The following is a 20,834-nucleotide window of genomic DNA, read 5'->3' as shown; positions in this document are numbered from 1 at the left end:
ACCAGCAGATCTGATTGCCATCGGCAGCTGATCATTTCCTTTGTAAAGGGAAGTATTTTGCACCACATATGCCAGTCAGCAGAGGGGAGATACAACTGTCACTTGCCCATGACCGGAAGGGGACATCCTCTAGTGGGGCAGTATAAAGTGCAGCGCTACAAAAACTAAGTGTGATGGTGGAATATTCAATGACTTTTGGCTTACTATGTAAATTGCAGGCATATTTCCACACCCAGAATAAACAGCTGCTGGGTACAGCTGCCTATAGTAATGGCTGTACATCGGTGTACACCTTTAGTTACGTAAACCATGTATAAAGCTATATATGCTGCATTGAGGTTTGCACACCTATACACATGCACAGCTTTACCCAAGAGCGGTATAAACCCACATACAGCTGAAGATTACGAAGGGCAGCTTTGTATCCGAGGTGGCAAAATGCCTTCAAGTTGCGTTATATGGCCAAAAATGTCATGCACGGTTTCCAAGTTTACAGCAGGGGTCTCTAAACTTTCCAAACAAAGGATTTGGGGGGGGGGGGGGGGAGAGAATCGGGCTGTGGTCAGAGGGATTAGAAATTCCTTAATGTTGGAAGTAAACAATGCCCCATTATTCATTTTAGTGGGAGAAATGGTGCCCCATTGTTTATCCGGCCCTTGGGGCACGAATACTTAAAGGCAGGCAGAGGGCCACAGTTTGGAGACCTCTGGTTTAGAGAAACTATCTAGTCTGAAGCCTATTTGTTGCATCAACTTTAATCCTAAGAAATCCTGAATAGATGATTTGAAAACTCCTGCGTTTAGATTCTAGCCATTTAAGTGGCGTTCCGCCCAACAAGAAAGAACAAAAAAAACAGCAGCTACACATACTGCAGCTGCTGGCTTTTAATAAATGGGCACTTGCCTGTCCTGGAGTCCAGCGATGTCGGCACGTGCAGCTGTTTCCATCAGCTGTCGGTGCTGCCGTCGCCATTGCGGGTAAGGGTACCCTGCAGTGTAGCCTTTCGGCTTCACACCGGGAACCCTACTGCACATGCACGAGGCTCGCTCCTCTCTCCTACTAGGCATATGGAGGGAGCCCCACGCTGACGTCACGGGCCGCGGCCCGGACTCCCGGAAGTGGGAAAGGATACCTGTCCCTCCCCCCCCCGGAAGGTGCCAATTGTGACACCAGAGGGGGCAGGAATCTGAGCGGAAGTTCCACTTTTGCGTGGAACTCCACTTTAGTCTTCTCATAAGGTTCGATTCACATGTATGAATGTTGCTCTTGAGCGTTTATGCAGTGGGTTTTGCTGTGCTTTCTACGTTTGTGTAACTGCGTTTTTACAGCTATTTTGCCACTATTTGTGCTTGGCATCAGCTGTCAGCAGGCTTCCACGCTGACAGCTGAATTGCTGGTTAAAAAAAATACATGAAAAATTCCCGGAATAACCACTTCACCAGGCAGAAAGTGATGGAATTTCTCCTATGAAGTCTCCAATGGCTATAAAACTTGACAGGAGTTCTAATCCTTTTCTACTCTACCCAAAACGAAAACAAACGTTTTCACTATAGATCTACTTTAATCAGAGGGGGGGCTTTTCTGGCCAAAGCTGGGTATACAGTTTTTTTTGTTTACCAGCAGGTTGAACAAAAAACTCTCGGATCCACCCTATGTGGATGCAGGGATCACCCCTGCTATGCTTTTGCATTCCCCTCTTAAAGCGGCGTTCCGGCCACAATTTCACTTTTTAAATATAAATACCCCTGTAATACACAAGCTTAATGTATTCTAGTAAAGTTAGTCTGTAAACTAAGGTCCGTTTTGTTAGGTTGTTACAGCATTTAGACACTTTATAAAATAGAAATTGACTGGGGCCATCTTAAGTGTGGGCATCATGAAGCCAGACTGTATGACTTCCTGGATTTCAGCCTTGCACATGCTCAGTGCTGCACAAGCAGTGTCAGATCAGGTTTCAGCACCTGTGCTGTCCAAGTCGCATGATTCTTTGAGACTGGGGAGTGCACAGACTCCTGGAAAGTTACACCCACTACATTCCCAGGAGTCTGTGCGGTACATTAAGCACCTAGGTGCAGGAAGTGGGAAGATTAACTATTCTGCCTAGCAACAACACTTTGAAGGCATCTAAAAAAAAAAAAAAAATTCGTAAAGGACTAATGACATTTTTTTTAAAACTACTGATGTAATGTTATATTTATGGGTGGAACTCCACTTTAAAATGCACTGATCAGCGCAGCAGTGGCGGATCACATGCTGTTTTCTAGCAGGGCGGTCTGACAGACGATAATTTAACTAAAACTAAAGAGGGCAGAATCTGATGACGCTCTGCACAGAAACCAATCGGCTTTCAGGTTTTATTGCCAAAGCTTAATTGATCAAGCTGAGGTAAGAAGCTGATTGGCTGATGTACGGCTGCACCAGATTCTGAGTGCTTCAGTTTTAGTAAATCTCCCTCAATGTGTGTGGAGGAGTTGGACCCACTAGAGTGCTAACGGAACAGAGGGGGGGTCAAAGAAAGAGACTTCAAATACTATGTGTGTGTGTGTGTGTGTATGTAGATGTATGTGTGTGTATATATATATATATATATATATATATATATATATATATATATATAATGTGTATATTATCCCTGACCTGGAGGTTGTTGTTACGAAGTGGAAAATCCCTTTGCATACAAGTACTTATTGTTGCGAGTTGTAGGCCAGATGCATCCTGTTCAGAACCAGTATTTCCACCGATGAGAATATACATGTGTGCAGGAAGCTGAGGTATGCAAATAGAGAGCACAGTGCAGAATGTTTATAATATCGATTAATCCTGAGAACATGCTTCAGCGACAGCGCAGTCTACATTCCCCACAGACACTCCTATAACTAAATACCGGAGCAGCCGTCATAAAACAAACCTAAGGGCAATGACACTCATGCAAACATGTATTTTCCCGAAGACAAATATATTTTATCATGCATATGTGTGTCACTCGTGTTCTGTTTCTGTATGTTCAATATGCTAACACGTTTTATTTGTCTGATTTTCCATTTTGTTCAGTTGAGACATTTAGGCTCCATGCACACAGAAGCTGATAAACTGCAGTTTATTGGCGTTTGGCGTTTTTTTAACCAGTTCCCTACCGAGCCATAATAATATGACGTCAGCAGGAACTGTCTGTCCTTCAGAGTGGACGTCATGTGACGTCCTGTGCATCGCGGGCGTTCGGGGGGCGCGTGCCCGCGGCAAAGCTCGCGACCCGGGCACCCGCGATTGCCGGTATGGTTCCCCTATCTAGATGGTTCCTGTAAGGACTGCGCAGGCGCAATCCTACCGACAGAAATCTCTGAACCTCGGCCGGCAGGAACTGTCTGTCCTTCAGAGTGGACGTCATATGACGTCCTGTGCATTGCGGGCGCTAGGGGGGGCGCGCGCCCGCGGCAAAGCTCGCGACCCGGGCACCAGCGATTGCCGGTGACTTGCCGGTATGGTTCCCCTATCGAGATGGTTCCTGTAAGGACTGCGCAGGTGCAATCCTACCGACAGAAATCTCTGGCATCCAGGCTCATTTCTTAACATCCCCGTGGATTGGAGGATGTTAAAAAAAAGAGCCAGGAGGCCGAGCGAGCGACTGGCCACTTTCCTCAAATTCCACGTCGCCCTGGATGCCGTCCGAGGTTCGGAGATTTACGTCGGCAAGGATTGCGCCTGCGCAGTCCTTACAGGAACCATCTGGATAGCCGGAACCATATTGGCAGATCACCGGCAGGAGTGTGGATCTGTGTGTGTAAACACACAGATCCACCTCCTGTCAGAGGTGAGGAGACCGATGTATGTTCCCAGAACAGAGGAACACTGATCGGTCTCCTCCCCTTGTGATTCCCCTTCCCCCTACAGTTAGAAATCACTCCCAGGGAACATATTAACCCATTCAGCGCCCCCTAGTGTTAACCCCTTCCCTGCCAGTCACATTTACACAGTAATCAGTGCAGTTTTATAGCACTAATCGCTGTATAAATGTGAATGGTGTGATATTCCCGCCGCAACGTTTCGGACACAAAAAAAATCGCAGATCGCCGCCATTACTAGTAAAAAAAATAATAATAAATAAGAATGCCATAAATCTATCCCCTATTTTGTAGAAGCTATAACCTTTGCGCAAACCAATCAATATACGCTTATTGCAATTTTTTTTTACCAAAAATATGTAGAAGAATACGTATCGACCTACACTGAGGACATTTTTTTTTTTTTTTAAATGTTGATATTTATTGAATTGTAAAAAATATGGTGTTTTCTCAAAATTGTTGCTCTTTTGTTTATAGCGCAAAAAATAAAAACCGCAGAGATGATCAAATACCACCAAACAAAAGCTCTATTTGTGGGGGGAAAAACATAAAGATTTCATTTGGGTACAGTGTTGCACGACCACGCAATTGTCATTCAAAGTGCAACAGCGCTGAAAACTAAAAATTGGTCTGGGCAGGAAGGGGTTGAAAATGCCCCGTATGGAAGTGGTTAAAAAGCCCATAAACTGAACTCTGCTAGCCTATGTGCCAATGCACACATGTGCGTTTTTTAGTGTTAATGAGCTTTGGAGTTTATTGGCTTTTTTCTGAACGCCCAAAATTTGTGTTCAAAGTGCAGTTTTTCGGCGGAAAAAAACGCAAAACGCTCAAAAATGCTGGCGCCAGAGTTTTTGGCGTTTTTTTTAACCATTGGGGAAAAAAAAAAGCTAAGAAATTGCTACACTGAAAAACGCTATTGCAAAAATGCTAAAAAACGTTGAAAGGCTCCCTGCAAAACTACTGGCGTTTTTTTAGAGCTTTTTTTTTAGCTTCTGTGTGCATGGAGCCTTACATTTTGAACTTTTAAAACTGAAGAAAAATGTAGTAATGAAACAGGATTAAAGTGGGCTGAAAAGAAAAGCTAATATTACAGGACTTTTTAAACAAAGGGCTAGATTCAGGTAGCTGCGCCTGATCTTACGGCGGCGCAGCGTATCGTATTTACGCTACACCACCGCAACTTACAGGAGCAAGTGCAGTATTCACAAACCACTTGCTCCGTAAGTTTTTTGTTTTTTTTTTACTAGTAATGGCGGCGATCTGCGATAGCTATAGCATGTAAAAATCCAACATGCTGGTTGTACCCAAGTCGATCAATGGATCAACTTTGGTACAATCAGCCTGCCCATAGATGGTTCAAATCTTGGCCGATCCCTCCTGACCCGGCTGCAATTTGACTTTTCTATGTCTGGATTTACACACTATGTGAAAGGCATGTGGCATGCTGGGATGCAGTCAGCTGGTGATGCCTAATAGGCAACATAGTTGTATGCATGTGAATGGTACACCAATGTTTACATGCCTAGGGTGTAAAACTGTACATAATACTAACATTTCCGACTTTGGGTGTCATATATATATTTTTTTTTTTTTATGCTGCTGAATTCGCTGATGTGTGAATGTGTCAGAGATTATATATATATATATATATATATATATATATATATATATATATATATATATATATATATATATATATATATATATATACTGATGTGTGAATGTGTCAGTAGATAGAGATATATATATATATATACCGTATTTATCGGTGTATACCGCGCACTTTTTTGCCCTGAAAATCAGGGCAAAATCGTGGGTGCACAGTATACGCTGATACCCGCTTTCCCGCGCCGAGTTTTGAATACTGCGCCGACATATACCGAGCGCAGTACACTCGGGTATAGTCGGCCAGTCTCGGCTCCTTCCGCGCTCACGTCCTGGACGTCCAGGACGTCAGCGCGGGTAGCCGAGCATTGCCGACAATACACGAGTGTACTGCGCTCTGTATATGTCGGCGCAGTATTCAAACTCGGCGCGGGAAACGAGCGGGGAGGACGCCGCAGAAGGACGCCGGACCCGCCGAAGAGGACACCGGACCCGCCGCAGAAGGACACCCGAAGCCGCAGAAGGACGCCGGACCCGCCGAAGAGGACACCCGAAGCCGCAGAAGGACGCCGGACCCGACGAGGCCGCGCAAGACACCAAAACTGTAAGTACAAAAAAAACTTTTTTTCCACAGGATTGGGGGCCACTTTAGGGGTGTGCGGTATACGCGGGAGCGCGGTATACCGCAAAAAATACGGTATATATATACTGATGTTTAAATGTGTCAGTAGAGATATATATATATATATATATATATATACTGATGTGTGAATGTGTCAGTAGATATATATATATATATATATCTGATGTGTAGAAAACTGTACTCTGCACACAGTGATTTTCACACATAAATAAGCCCTTTACGGCTTTGTTAGTAATCTCTCTGCTCAGCATAAATGAAAGCCGCCTGATCTTGTTTTTCCGAGGTTGCTGTGGTCGGAATCTGGCGGCGAGAGGGTTAAACAGGCTGCTATGTGTCATGTACAGATGTTCTCCCCTCTGCCAGGCCTCCCATTTGCACATTCCTCAATATAGAAGCCTTCTGGAACTTTACTGATTTCATGCTTTTTGTTTTGCAGATGGAACAAGACCAGAGGCTGATCTACTCAGGAAAACTCCTCCCCGACCATCTGAAGCTCACCGAGGTCCTCTCCATGGTAAGTATTCCAGCACGGCTTATTGTTAATCATTGAATAAACAGCGTTTTGCGATAAGTTATTGCTGGTATTGACGTGCGCTTTAATGTAAACATATTCTTTGCATTCCAGGAGAACAGACACGTGTTGCACCTTGTGTTCTCTATGAGGAGCCAGGTAAGTTTTTCTGGACCACGGCAGTACCAGTCACATCGATTTAGAACAAGAATGCCTTTGTTTTATCTGTTACAGGGAGCAGCGTGTACAGGGAGGGTTGAAGGTCACGCTGTTCTGGCACTTCCCTCATGTTGTTCCTGTTTACTGTGCAGGCAGCAGCCATTCTGCAAGCCAGGCATGCTAGTAATGTATTAATGTTCTGTAAACATTTCCTATCTGTGTACCCAGGGGAGTTTGTTTTGGAAGATTTAGGGCTTGATTCTCTTAACCACTTAAAGCGGGAGTTCACCCTAAAAAAAAATTTTAACATTAGATTGATGCTCATTTTGTTTTAAAAACGAAGCAGTACTTACTGTTTTAGAGAGCGATCTTCTCCGCCGCTTCCGGGTATGGTCTTCGGGACTGGGCGTTCCTATTTGATTGACAGTCTTCCGACGGTCGCATCTATCGCGTCACGAGTAGCCGAAAGAAGCCGAACATCGGCGCGGCTCTACACGGCGCCTGCACACCGACGTTCGGCTACTTTCGGAAAATCGTGACGCGATAGATGCGACCGTCGGAAGACTGTCAATCAAATAGGAACGCCCAGTCCCGCAGCCCATACCCGGAAGCGGCGGAGAAGATCGCTCTCTAAAACGGTAAGTACGGCTTCGATTTTAAAAATACTACCCGATTCCCCTTGACAAAATGAGCATCAATCTAATGTTAAAAATTGTGATTTCCGGGTGAACCTCCACTTTAAGACCCGGACCTTTAGGCAGGTAAAGGACCTGGGCAGTTTTTGTGATTCGGCACTGCGTCACTTTAACTGACAATTGCGCGGTCGTGCAACGTGGCTCCCAAACAAAATTGGCGTCCTTTTTTCCCCACAAATAGAGCTTTCTTTTGGTGGTATTTGATCACCTCTGCGGTTTTAATTTTTTGCGCTATAAACAAAAATAGAGCGACAATTTTCGAAAAAAAATGCAATATTTTTTACTTTTTCCTATAATAAATATCCCCCAAAAATATATATTAAAAAAATTGTGGCCCCCGTTCCAGTTTAATGTGGCACCCCTGGTAATTTGGATATATACTGTATTTATCGGCGCTGCCTCGGGGGGGACAGGGAGCGGCGGGGAACGAGTGCTGTCAAATTACCTACTGGAGAATCTCCCGTTTACTCTGCGGCATCTGTAATAGGAAGTCTTGTCTCCTGGGCTGCCATTGGACGACTCCTCTGTCTATCATAGGAGGTGGGACATTGTATTAAAGAGGCAGCTGTGTAAGCAGGAGATTCTCCTGTATGTAATCTGTTGGCACTCGTCCAGCCACCCCTCCCCTCCGAGGCTGCAGATGGGCATCGATCAGGCTGCATTCATGGCAATGGCGAGGCTGCATTCATGGCACTGATTGGGCTGCATTGATGGGCAATAACCCTTATTTTGCTTCACAGTTCTTTATTTACATTTTTTTCCCTGAAACTTCCCCCAAGGTGTGTGTTATATGCTGATAAATACAGTATATCCAAATAACACGCCCAAGTCATCTCTTCACCACACACAGCCACAGAGGCAGGAGAATTCTTGTTGGGCCGTGTATTGGTGCTCGGGCAAACACAAATTTTAATGGTTCAAAGAATGTCAGAAAAATGGTCGGCCCTTGCGCATGTTCACTTCATCAAATCTGGCCCTCTTTGAAAAAAGTTTGGACACCCCTGATGTAGACAATATCAGATGGAAGGTCCCTCATCCACAGTTCAAGGGACCCCTAGCAATGTTTGGAGGAACGCTAGAGTTCCATGTAACCTTGGTTGAGAATAGCTGCTCTAATTCACCTTCAGTCATTTTGTTTAAACATTCCTCGCAATATGCCAAGTGGTGATGTCTTACAGACCGAGCTGGAGCCCCTGTGGCTTTAGATAGCAAACCCAGCTGTGGTCTTTTGCTCAGTATGTGGTTGTCACAAGGCCAAAGGGCTTGCGGTTGGATTGTCAAGGCCTCAGATACTACAGGAAGCCAATAAGACTTGCTGGCATCTTAACTAGGCTTGTACCCAGATTATGGACACTGGACCAGTAAAATCTGGTTGGTACATGGTACTTATTGCACTTTACACTTGATGTGCTGGGTTTGGAGTATAAGATATTTCTGAAAATGTGTTTAGGCTGTGTGCCAACAATGATTGCACAACACAGGGTGGTTCCTGTAAGTAACGTACATGGGTATCTTGTCTTCAGGCTGCAGAATACAAGCCAAGCAGTACAACACAACCTTCTGCTTCTCAGACAGATGGCGTCAGACAGCGCAATTCATTACCGAATGTTCCATCAGCACAAGAAAATCCACCCAGGTATGAATGGCCACATACATTTGACATTGCTAGCATAATCCATTATATTTACTAGGGTTGTCCCGATACCGATACTAGTATCGGGACCGATTCCGAGTATTTGCGGGAGTACGCGTACTCCCGCAAATACCCCCGATACCGAAATAGAATACTCCCCCGCCGCCGTTACGCCGCATCCCCGCCGACTGGTTAATACGCGCGGGGAACATTACAGCTTTCATTTGAATAGCTGTAATGATTCGCGCCACGTATAGACACTCCCCCTTGCTCGGGTGAACTGTCCAATCCCGAGCAAGGGGGAGTGTCTATACGCAGCGCGAATCATTACAGCTATTCAAAGCTGTAATGTTCCCCGCGCGTATTAACCAGTCGGCGGCAGCGGGATGCAGGTGGGAGACATGGCTGGATATGGGGGGGAGACATGGCTGCATATGGGGGGGAGACATGGCTGCATATGGGGGGGAGACATGGCTGCATATGGGGGGGAGACATGGCTGCATATGGGGGGGAGACATGGCTGGATATGGGGGGGAGACATGGCTGCATATGGGGGGGAGACATGGCTGCATATGGGAGGGGATATGGGGGGAGACATGGCTAGATATGGGGGGGGACATGGCTGGATATGGGGGGGGGCATGGCTGGATATGGGGGGAGACATAGCTCCATCCGTGGGGGAACATGGCTGTATTTGGGGACACATTTAAAAAAAAGTATCGGTATTCGGTATCGGCGAGTACTTGAAAAAAAGTATCGGTACTTGTACTCAGTCCTAAAAAAGTGGTATCGGGACAACCCTAATATTTACCATTATATATGTTGTATTGTGTACTGATCTATAATTCCTTTACAGGCCTCAAGCAGCAAGTCCACCTCTCTCTCCCTATTCTATGTACAGCCCTCAACAGATTCTGTGGTGGCATCAGATGTACGCCAGGCAGTACTACATGCAATAGTAAGTTTCCTATTGGTAACATTAAACCACTTGTGGATGTTTAAAATATCAGCAACATATTCACCAACTAACACCTATGAGGCAAATCATTTCATATTGTACGTTGAATTGAGCAGCATATAGGCAGTCAGTGTAGTACTGGTGTCCCCCATCTTATAGGGCTCCACTTAGGGTCACTCTGGGGTCGATTTAGACCCCTTTCACACTGGGTCGCTTTGCAGGCGCTATAATGCTAAAAATAGCACCTGCACAGCAACCTGAAACAAGTGTCTCTCCAGTGTGAATGCCCCGAGGGCTTTCACACTGGAGCGGTGCGCTAGCAGGAAGCAGGACGGTAAAAAAAAAGTCCTACTAGCATCTTTGGGGCGGTGAAGGAGCTGTGTGTATACCGCTCCTACCCATTGAAATCAATAGGCACCACGGCTATACCACCTCTGCAGAGGCGCTTTGCGGTGGTTTTAACCCTTTCTCGGTCGCTAGCGGGAGGTAAAAGACCCCCGCTAGCAGCCGAATAGTGCAGCGAAATTGACGGTAAAGCAACGCTAAAAATAGAGGTGCTACACTGCCCCCGCCCCAGTGTGAAAGGGGCCTTGGTAAAACTGGTGCAGCTGTATTTGGTAGCCAATCCGCCTCTTAACTTCAATTTGTTCAGTTAAGTTTTGGCAATAAAACCTGGAAACTGATTTGTTTTTCTATGTGGAGTTGCACCACAGTTTGCACACTCCAGCTAGTAAATAACCCCCTTTGTGTCTTTAATAGTACTTGTTTTGTCTGGAGCGTGTTCACACCCTTTTTCTATTTTACAGCACTGCATTATATGGAGATGCTTTAGAAAATGAGAGAGAAGTCACATACCACAGGAGGATCCATCCTCTGATACACCCATCTGTCTGGAACAGGTGTAATTATCTTGCAATTCAGCGGTTCCACTTGTACAGCTGGTATTGCAGGCTTAAAGTGGGAGTTCACCCGAAAAACAATTTTTAACATTAGATTGAGGCTCATTTTGTCAAGGGGAATCGGGTAGTGTTTTTTTTAAATCGAAGCAGTACTTACCGTTTTAGAGAGCGATCTTCTCCGCCGCTTCCCGGTATTGTCTTTGGGACTGGGCGTTCCTATTTGATTGACAGGCTTCCGACTGTCGCATACATCGCGTCACGAGTAGCCGAAAGAAGCCGAACGTTGGTGCGGCTCTATACGGCGCCTGCGCACCGACGTTCGGCTACTTTCGGAAAATCGTGACACGATGTATGCGACCGTCAGAAGCCTGTCAATCAAATAGGAACGCCCAGTCCCGCAGCCCATACCCGGAAGCGGCGGAGAAGATCGCTCTCTAAAACGGTAAGTACTGCTTCGATTTTAAAAAAAACACCCGATTCCCCTTGACAAAATGAGCCTCAATCTAATGTTAAAAATTAAGTTTTTGGGTGAACCTCCACTTTAACAATGTATGCAAAAATATAGGAGCATTGGGGACTTTAAAGGTGCTAATAAACACCTTGAATCTCTGAATGGGGTAGCTAGGTTTGTCAACAACCTCGGTTATAGAGTACCCCCAGCAACATTACCCCCACCGGGTGCAGTAAACTGTTAAAACTATTGTAAATGGCAGTACATGATCAACAAGGGTCTCTCTACCTATTTATTTCTGTCTTCTATGAGCTTGCTTCCTCGTGGCTCCAGCACAGTGGCCGCCGGCTGGCTGGCCACTTTGTCCTCTCCATGCAACCCGACGTATAACATCAGAAGGAGCGTGCGGACGCTCAGTATCCCATAGCGCATGCACCCTAGAGTAACCCGGTCACAGAGAGTGAGGCTTGGATTTGACCAAGCCTCACTATCAGGGCAAAGGCAGGAAGAGGCCGCGTCATTCTCAAGGCTGATGTTGCACCTCCATCTATATGTAAAGCCAACAAAGCGTATATATAGAAGTGGGACAGGCTCTGCATCATTGTCCCAGCTGGATCTACATAAAACATGGCTACAGACTGAGATACATGCCCTGGGTTTCTGTATGGCCGCCCGTGAAAAGACCGTCAAAGATCCTCATGCAGGGCATTCATTAAGTAACCATGTATATATTCATATTGATGAATTACAGCTCTGGTAATTCATTCAGAACTACAAGCAGTCGGCTGAAAAGGCACTTGTAGTTCTCTTTTTCACAGAACTCTGTGAATGAATGACAGTTGATTTTTTTTTTTTTTGTGACAGCGGGTGCAGGGAGAAGATCCCTGGCCTGCTGTCACAACAGGGGATCAGGAGGGGGGGCTGCTACATCCGTAACAGTATCCTTTAAAGACTTAAAGAACAACTTCACCTTTTGAGGTTGTCCTTTAACCGCTTAACGACCGCCGCATGTATATGTACGTCCACAGAATGGCACGGACAGGCATACGGGCGTACAGGTACGTCCCTGCCTTTCCGCGGGTCGGGGGTCCGATCGGGACCCCCCCCGCTACATGCAGCGGTCAGATACCCGCGGAGAGCGATGCGGGACGACGGCGCGGCTATTCGTTTATAGTCGCGATTGCTCCCCAGAGCTGAAGAACGGGGAGAGCCGTATGTAAACACGGCTTCCCCGTGCTTCACTGTGGCGGCTGCATCGATCGAGTGATCCCTTTTATAGGGAGACACGATCGATGACGTCAGTCCTACAGCCACACCCCCCTACAGTTGTAAACACACACTAGGTGAACCCCAACTCCTACAGCGCCCCCTGTGGTTAACTCCCAAACTGCAACTGTCATTTTCACAATAAACAATGCAATTTAAATGCATTTTTTGCTGTGAAAATGACAATGGTCCCCAAAATGTGTCAAAATTGTCCGAAGTGTCCGCCATAATGTCGCAGTCACGAAAAAAATCGCTGATTGCCGCCATTGGTAGTAAAAAAAAAATAATTAATAAAAATGCAATAAAACTATCCCCTATTTTGTAAACGCTATAAATTTTGTGCAAACCAATCGATAAATGCTTATTGCGATTTTTTTTACCAAAAATAGGTAGAATAATACGTATCGGCCTAAACTGAGGATTTTTTTTTTTTTTATATATATATATGTTTTTGGGGGATATTTATTATAGCAAAAAGTAAAAAATATTGAATTTTTTTCAAAATTGTCGCTCTATTTTTGTTTATAGCGCAAAAAATAAAAACCGCAGAGGTGATCAAATACCACCAAAAGAAAGCTCTATTTGTGGGGAAAAAAGGACGCCAATTTTGTTTGGGAGCCACGTCGCACGACCACGCAATTGTCTGTTAAAGCGACGCAGTGCCGAATCGCAAAACCTGGCCTGAGCAATTAGCAACAAAATGGTCCGGGGCTTAAGTGGTTAATGAAACCCACTCTTCCTGATCAAGGAACCTTGCTGCTTACATAGACCTGACCAGCTCTTTATAATTCTGCGCATGTGCATTGTGGCCTGTTTGTTCCTGTGTATACTCTGAACAACCACTAGAACTACCATGAATACTATTATCTATTGAAATGATTGAGGCCATGGGACACATGTGCATAACAGAGGAGCCGGCCAGGTCCATGTCAGCAGTGAGATCGCTGAATCAGGGCTGAAGGAAATTCTACTCCCAGACTGCCTGCATTCAGGGGGGTTATGGTGCCTATGAACATTTTTATTACTACTGCTGCTGTTTCATGCATGCAGGTTCATTTTTTTTGCTTGAATATATTGATAAATGCAGATTGTTCACTGGGCATTAGGATAATTAGTGGAATCGCCTTCTGTTGCCAAGTGACAGGTCCTTTTATAATACGTTGCATATGACCGCTTAGAATCCTTCTGTATTGTGTATAGAACATATGGATAATAACTCTTATGTCGTCCTTTAGCTATGCTGCAGCTGCCGCCACCACCACCTCTCCCTCTCAGAGAAGACAGGAACTTCCAGTTGTGCCCCCTGCTGCTCCAGACCCGCTTCCTCATCCTTTCCCTGCTGCCAACCAGGCCCCCAACCCTGACGTTCAAGCCCCTGTAAATCCCGTAGCCAATCAGAATTTGCGTATGAATGCACAAGGAGGAGTGGTGGAGGAAGAAGATGAGGTGAACAGAGACTGGTTGGACTGGGTGTACACTGCCGCACGCTTCTCAATCTTTCTCAGTATACTGTATTTCTACTCCAGCCTGACCCGTTTCATGATGGTCCTTGGTGCCATGATTGTAATGTATCTGTAAGTGTCTTCTTTGATGTCTGTTTTTATATGAAGGCATGCATTGAATAATTTGTTGTGAAGGCTCTAATTACTTTTATAGCTTAACATATGACAAGAAGCAAAGTTTTTTTTTTTTTTTATATATTATACAGTGGAAACTCGGATTGCGAGACACAGCCAAAACAAGCAAGATTCAGGCCAAAGCGGTGTGCAGTACCTCGTTTGGCCTGAGGTGGGGGGGGGCGCCGCTCGGAAAGACACTGAAATACGTCCTCGGGCCTTTCCGGCTGAGTGTTTGAGAGGCTCTCCGGCACCCCCCACCTCTGGCCACATGCGGTATTGCATCCCATTGAAGTCAATGCGGAACAAATAATTTTCTTCAATGGGGAAACTCGCTTTGATATGCGATTACTGACGAGCATTCTCCTGGAACGGATTATGCTCGTACTCCGAGGTTCCATTGTATTTGGATAGAGTGCTAAAGGGTTAGCACCTTTGTCCGTTAGGGAGTGTCAATCTGTGTACTGTTCGCCAATGTCACTGGGCATGAAAGTGAGGCTAAATACATAGGCCTGGATTCTTAAAGCACTTACGCCGACGTATCTTTATATACGCCGCGTAAGTGCACAGATGCGCCGTCGTATCTATGCGCCTGATTCTTAATGCTAGATACGCCTGAAATGTGGCTTCATCAGACCGACGTAAGTTTCCTACGCCGTCGGAGCCTGGGCGCATATTTCAGCTGGCCGCAAGGGGCGCTTCCATTGATTTACGAGTTGAATATGCAAATGACCGAGATACGCCGATTCACGAACGTACTTTATTGCTTGTATAGCGTAGAATCACCCGAAGGTATCGAAACGCTTCCAGACATTAACAATTCACAGCAAGACCGAGTGTTACAAGCATAAATTAACATAGTAACAATATAAAATATGTACCACAATTAAAATCAACTAATAAAACAATATCACACCATAAAACCAAAACAGTACTTGCGCCCGTCGCAGTAGTATACGCCGTTTACGTAAGGTATGGACGAGGGAACAGCCGTCGTATTTTACGTTGTTTACGTAAGTCGTACGTGAATGGGGCTGGGCGTAGGTTACGTTCATGTCGTATGAATTGAGCCGTCGTATCTTAGGGAGTAAATTCAACGTGAATCTGAGCATGCATGCGCCGTTCGTTCGGCCCATCATTTACATGGGGTCAAGTTTAATTTAAATGGATCACGCCCACTTCCTTCCTACTTTGAATTAGGCGGGCTTACGCCGGACAATTTACGTTAGGCCGGCGCAACGTTGGGAACGAGTGCTTTGTGAATACTGTTCTTGCCTTTCAATGTTACGTCGGCGTAGCGCATATCTGATGCGCTACGCCCCCACAAATATACGCCACTCTACGTGAATCCGGGCCATAATGTTTTGGCTTTAGATATACTTTAATATTTAGGTTATCTTTGTCTATGCTCCTTTTTTAACCAGAAAAAAGGCCCTTTCCTGGTTTGTGCTTAGACTCTTTAAAACATGTTATACGTTAAGCTATGGGCTTTGCGGGGGTTGTGCAACCAAGTTTTGTAATTTGAAAAATATAAAGGTGTTAGGATTTTATGGGTCACCAGTTTGTGACGGGTTAAATTGAACATATTTATTAAAGCGGTTGTAAACCCTGGTGAAAAAAAAACCCTGTAAGACAAAGGCAAAATAAGCTAGTATGCATACTAGCTCATTATGAAATACTTACCTTAGAACTAAGCCCTCCAACGATGCCTGCACACTGCTGGGACAGCTGCCTTCTTCCCCCGCTTTTTCTTCCCGTTTCGCCGGCTGACGTCACTCCGGTAAGCCGGACCTTCAGAGCGCATGCGCCAATGATGTCATCTGCTGCATGCACTCTGAATATCTCCTAAACTTAGGAGATACTCACAGTACCTACAGATAAGCCTTACTATAGGTTTACCTGTAGGTACAAGTAAAAAAATGTGAGTTTACTTCCTCTTTAATACCAATGTAGGTCCCAACATACACTCTTGAGGTATTGCTTTACACAATTTTGGGATTCAGGCCTTTTAAGGACAACATCGTTTTTGTGTCTTTGACATTTAATTTATGTCTTTCCATTGCATGTTAATTTTGAGAACCAAACTATGTTCTGTGCTAAACGTGTGCTTTTATTATAGGCACACAGCTGGATGGTTTGCATTTAGGCAAAGACAACCTCAAGAAGCTGCAGTTGCTCAGCCACAGGCCGCTGGAAATCAACAGGATCAAAACAACAACTTACAACAACAGGTGAGTTAGGCTTGCAATATTTAAATAATGCTGACCCCGAGGGCATGCTTAAAGCTTCAGTATTGGGTTTGTAGGGATAGTGGGCCACTGGGGGTAAGTTATACTTGCATGCTCTCTGCAATGGTTTTGCACAGAGCAATCCGATCCTCCTCTTCTGGGGTCCCCTGCCCTTGCTCTAGGTTTCTCCTCTTTAGCTAGGGTCCTTTTATATGAAGCTGCTTTCTATGGGGGCTGTGCCTATTGACAGACCGCGCAGCTTGGTCCACCCCCTCATCACAGAATTTGATCTGCCCAGTTGAAGTGTGACCGAGCCGGGAGAGCTGCCCCTCTCGTGCACAGCAATGGATCGAGATCAGGCAAGTATTGGGGGGGGGCAGCTGGAGGGACACATGCAGCACAAGAAGGCTTTTTACCTTTAATGTAGTTTTCAGTTTGAACCAATGTGGTTGAAATGGATAGTTATTGTAGCAGAACACTGGCTGCTGTAATACAGTGCTGTATACAGAAAGCTGTGCTGTGTTTCCAGCAAAGTCCTACACCCTTCCCTTGTGTGGTTGGGAAGAAGAGTTGTCAATGTGGCATATCAGCCATTCAGGAAGGGCCCATATTTTTATCAGTGGATACAAGGCTTTCTCTAGCCAAAGCAGAGAGACAGGCGGATGACGTCACAAGCTCCATTTCGGCCAATCGGAGAATGCCTTGTATCCATTGATAAAATAAACATGCTTTCTAAATGGCTGATGTACCACATGACCAAATCTGTTTTTTCAGGCTACAGAAGAAGTGTGTGGTCAAGAACAAAGCATGGCTTGCTGTTTGCAGGACAAGTTGCTGCATTGTATTGCCGCACACAGTGTTCAAAAGACTCTTTCACAATCATTTCAACCTGTTGGCCCAAATGAAAATTTTTAAGTCACTGAAAACATAGTCCTGGTTTAACCCTTGCTATACCGGTGTTGCAGTACTTGGCTGGAGGTCTTGACTCGCACTGTTGTGATTTAAGATCATTGGGAGCCATGCCATGTCTGTACCTATCCCCACTTTTGACTGCTGTAATGTCCAGGAGGTGATGCAGCTTTTTTTTTTATTTCGTTTCCCCCCCCCCCCTCTCCAGTTTTTTCAAATGGGTATTATTGTTTGAGACTTGGGGCCATATAAACCATAAGACTAGGGATGCACCGTTATATCGGTGGCCGATACACATCGGCCGAAAACAGCTGTTTTGGGGACATGCCGAAACAGCTTTAAAATTACCGATAATGAATAGTGGCTGCAGAGCGGTAAAACACATACTGAAATTGTCTCCGCTCTGCTCGCACACAGCCCCGCCTGCTCCTAACCACGCTATGATAAACATAATGCCGGTCTAATGCTGAGATGTGTTGGGTTAGGAGGAGGCGGGGTGTGTGCGAGCAGAGCGGAGACAGTTTCAGCATACGGGCGGAGGTGAGTTGCTTTCTTTTCTAGCAGCCCATCCGTCCACGCCCCCCCCCCCCCCCCATATCACATACCTCTCTCCGGCTGGCTATATCTTCGGGACTCTGTCCCCCCCCCCCCCGGCTGCCTAGTTTCTCTACTGTCCCTGACGCCAATCCACTCCTGAGGTGACTGGGTTAATAAAGAGAACCTGTCACCTCCAATTGCTATCACACAGGGAATTGTTTTCTCCTGTGTGATAGCAATAAAGTTAAGTGTAAAAACAAATAAGAAATAAGAATTAAATTAATAAAATAAGAATTAAAAATTAAGACTAAGAAAAATATTAAAAATAAGAAAATTATACAAAAATAAAAAAAGTAAAACGACAAGCTACAAAAAAAAGCGATAAAGTAATAAAAAAAAAGAAACAAGAGGCGGCAATTGGGGGCACAGTGAGGCGGCAATTGGGGGCACAGTAAGGCGGCAATTGGGGGCAAAGTGAGTGTACGTTTTAACATACTATTATTTAAAAAAGAAGAAAAGTCATTTTCAGTTTCGGCCTGCCTTTTTTCTTTATTTCGGTTTCGTTTTGGTTCTGAAATTTCCATTTCGGTGCACCTCTCCATAAGACTATTATAGATAATGTTTCAGAATTGCACAGTGCCTGGGCTTTTGATATCTTCAACTGGTACTGGATGAAGATGGGGACCTTTTGTGGATGATGGTTGGGATGGTTGGGACTGACTCTCTACCATCTGGTCATTATCATCCCAGCCTCTTGTGTCTTATTAGATATAGGACATTTTTCTGGCGTTCACATTTTTGTAGGGTAAATGTATTTCCTAGGTCTTTTTCCCACTTCCAGAGGAGAAAGGGGAGTCGGTCTTCCCATGGGTTATACAGCCTCTTCACAATCATGGAAGAGTGTATGTTGCACAGAATGGCAAATCCACTTTGCACTGAATGTGCACTTGGAAGTGCAGTCGCTGTAGATCTGAGGGGGACATGCAAGGAAAAGAAAAAACAGCATTTGAGCTTGCACATAATTTGGATGATAAAATCAGCAGAGCTTCCCCTCATTTCAGATCTACCCCTCAGATTTACAGCAACTGCACTTCCATGTGCACTTATAGTTTGCACTTGTAGTGCAAAGTGGATTTGCCTTTTGTAAATAACCTCCATTGTCTGATTGTTAAGGGCCAGGGGATCTTGGGTTTGTCTAGAGTAGTGGTTCTCAACCTCTCTAGTGCCGTGACCCCTTGATAAAATTTCCCAAGTTGTCGGGACCCCTAACAGTAAAATCATTTTCGTATTGTGGGTTGTCAGCACCCGGGGAAGACAAGTAATTTGCACACCTAACCCACATGCATTTAGCGCTTCCTGAGTCCCTTCCACTTGGACAGTTTTTAAAACCCCCTTATGGTACATTTTAGGATGTACCACTCTCTCTTTGTTCTCCTTTCTTTCCCTTTTATCGCTCTATCCTAATTTTTTATTTTTATTTTCCCCATCCCTCTCCCTAGCCGTCTTTCTTGTTTTTTCTCTACCTTTTTATTTGCTCCACCCCTCTTTTCCTCTACCTTCCATGTATTCTCTATTTGTATTCCTTCTCTTACTCCTTGGTGGGGGGGTGGGATGAGTGGATTAGGTGCTCTTGAACAAGGTCACCTGCTGATCTGAGAACTGTTGTGAGGACTTTTAATGGCAACTATAATCCCAGGTAGTGTTACTCACTGTGCCTCCGACTTTGTAGCGTCTCGTAGCAGTGGCACCTATGCCGGAATCAGGACATAGGGTCTCCTCCAGCCCCTCCCACTTCACATTCCTCACCAATCAGCTGACCTCTAGCTCCCCCCCCATGCCGTGAACTGATTGGGCGGCTGCGATGAGGCTTAGTGGGCGGGCTCCAGGAACAGCCCAGCTGGGTGGCCACAAAGAGGCAGGGAGAGCGTTGCGGGCTTCAAGAACAGCCCATGATTCAGAGACCCCTGGCAAATCATAATTTGACACCCGAGGGGGTTCCGACCCCCAGGTTGAGAACCACTGTTTTAGAGGGACATAACATATAAGGATGGAGCACATCGCACCCCTGTGCTCAAAAGGAGGGTCAACTGCGTGTCTTCCTCTATGGGAAGCCATTGCAGGTCTTTAGTAAAATAATATTTAAAGTAAGTGTTGATTTCTAAAGTTATGTTGCTTATTGGGTGTAAAGGATGCTTTGCTGAGGTCCATAAAGACATTTTATAAATACTGTACATTTACCATATTTTCTTTCTTTTCAATAGGAAAATGGTCAAGTTGCGGAAGAAGCACCGAATGAGGCAGCAACCGCCATCCTTCAGGCACAGTCCTTCACGTCCACAGCCTGGGTCTTCTTCAAAACATTCTTTGCCTCTTTGATTCCTGAGGGCCCTCCAGCAATGGTTCAATGAAGACCATTCATGACAGACATTTTGGGTACAGATAATGGACTTGCAGCTGCATGTTATCGGTCTTCCATCCCTTACATGGCCACAAGAACAGGCCCAGTTCAAAGAACTGACGCTTTTATAGTTTTGTAGGAAGACTTTTTGTTGAGACATGTCTCCTTCAGAAAGAATATTCTTTTCTACCAGTCCAAAGATGTATGTACAGTATGCACATGTGAGTGGGCATTCTCTGCTCATGGCATTTGATTCCTTGTGGAATGTCTGGGTAATTTACACTAATTGTAGTGTTAACGTTTACACATGTAACAACTTTAGCATACTGGCCAGTCTTGCTTTGAACTCTACCGGCTGTGGAGTAGATATATTACCGGACGCAGTATGCTAATCCGCATTTCAAAATCTTCCTTGTGCTAACCCTTCACGCACAAATTCCTGCACTTTAGAGAATACTTTCAATAAACTGAGAAGCTTTGTATTGTC

At 45.2% G+C, this 20,834-nt stretch overlaps 1 protein-coding gene across 1 annotated transcript in view; it reads left to right on the top strand.

Annotated features, from left to right (window-relative positions):
- HERPUD1 (homocysteine inducible ER protein with ubiquitin like domain 1) overlaps positions 1 to 20,834 on the top strand; it is a 30,778-nt gene extending 9,944 nt beyond the window's left edge. The window contains exons 2-8 of the mRNA XM_040329170.1: positions 6,524 to 6,601; positions 6,713 to 6,757; positions 8,976 to 9,088; positions 9,942 to 10,043; positions 13,895 to 14,233; positions 16,395 to 16,506; positions 20,211 to 20,834. Of these exons, the coding sequence (XP_040185104.1) occupies positions 6,524 to 6,601; positions 6,713 to 6,757; positions 8,976 to 9,088; positions 9,942 to 10,043; positions 13,895 to 14,233; positions 16,395 to 16,506; positions 20,211 to 20,357 (936 nt within the window). The 3' untranslated portion in view covers positions 20,358 to 20,834. The remainder of the gene's footprint in view (positions 1 to 6,523; positions 6,602 to 6,712; positions 6,758 to 8,975; positions 9,089 to 9,941; positions 10,044 to 13,894; positions 14,234 to 16,394; positions 16,507 to 20,210) is intronic.

This window comes from Rana temporaria, chromosome 11, assembly GCF_905171775.1.
Source record: "Rana temporaria chromosome 11, aRanTem1.1, whole genome shotgun sequence".
NCBI classification, from domain to species: Eukaryota; Metazoa; Chordata; class Amphibia; order Anura; family Ranidae; genus Rana; species Rana temporaria.
Note: the sequence above shows the minus strand (reverse complement) of the source record. Positions and strands in the feature narration are given on the sequence as shown.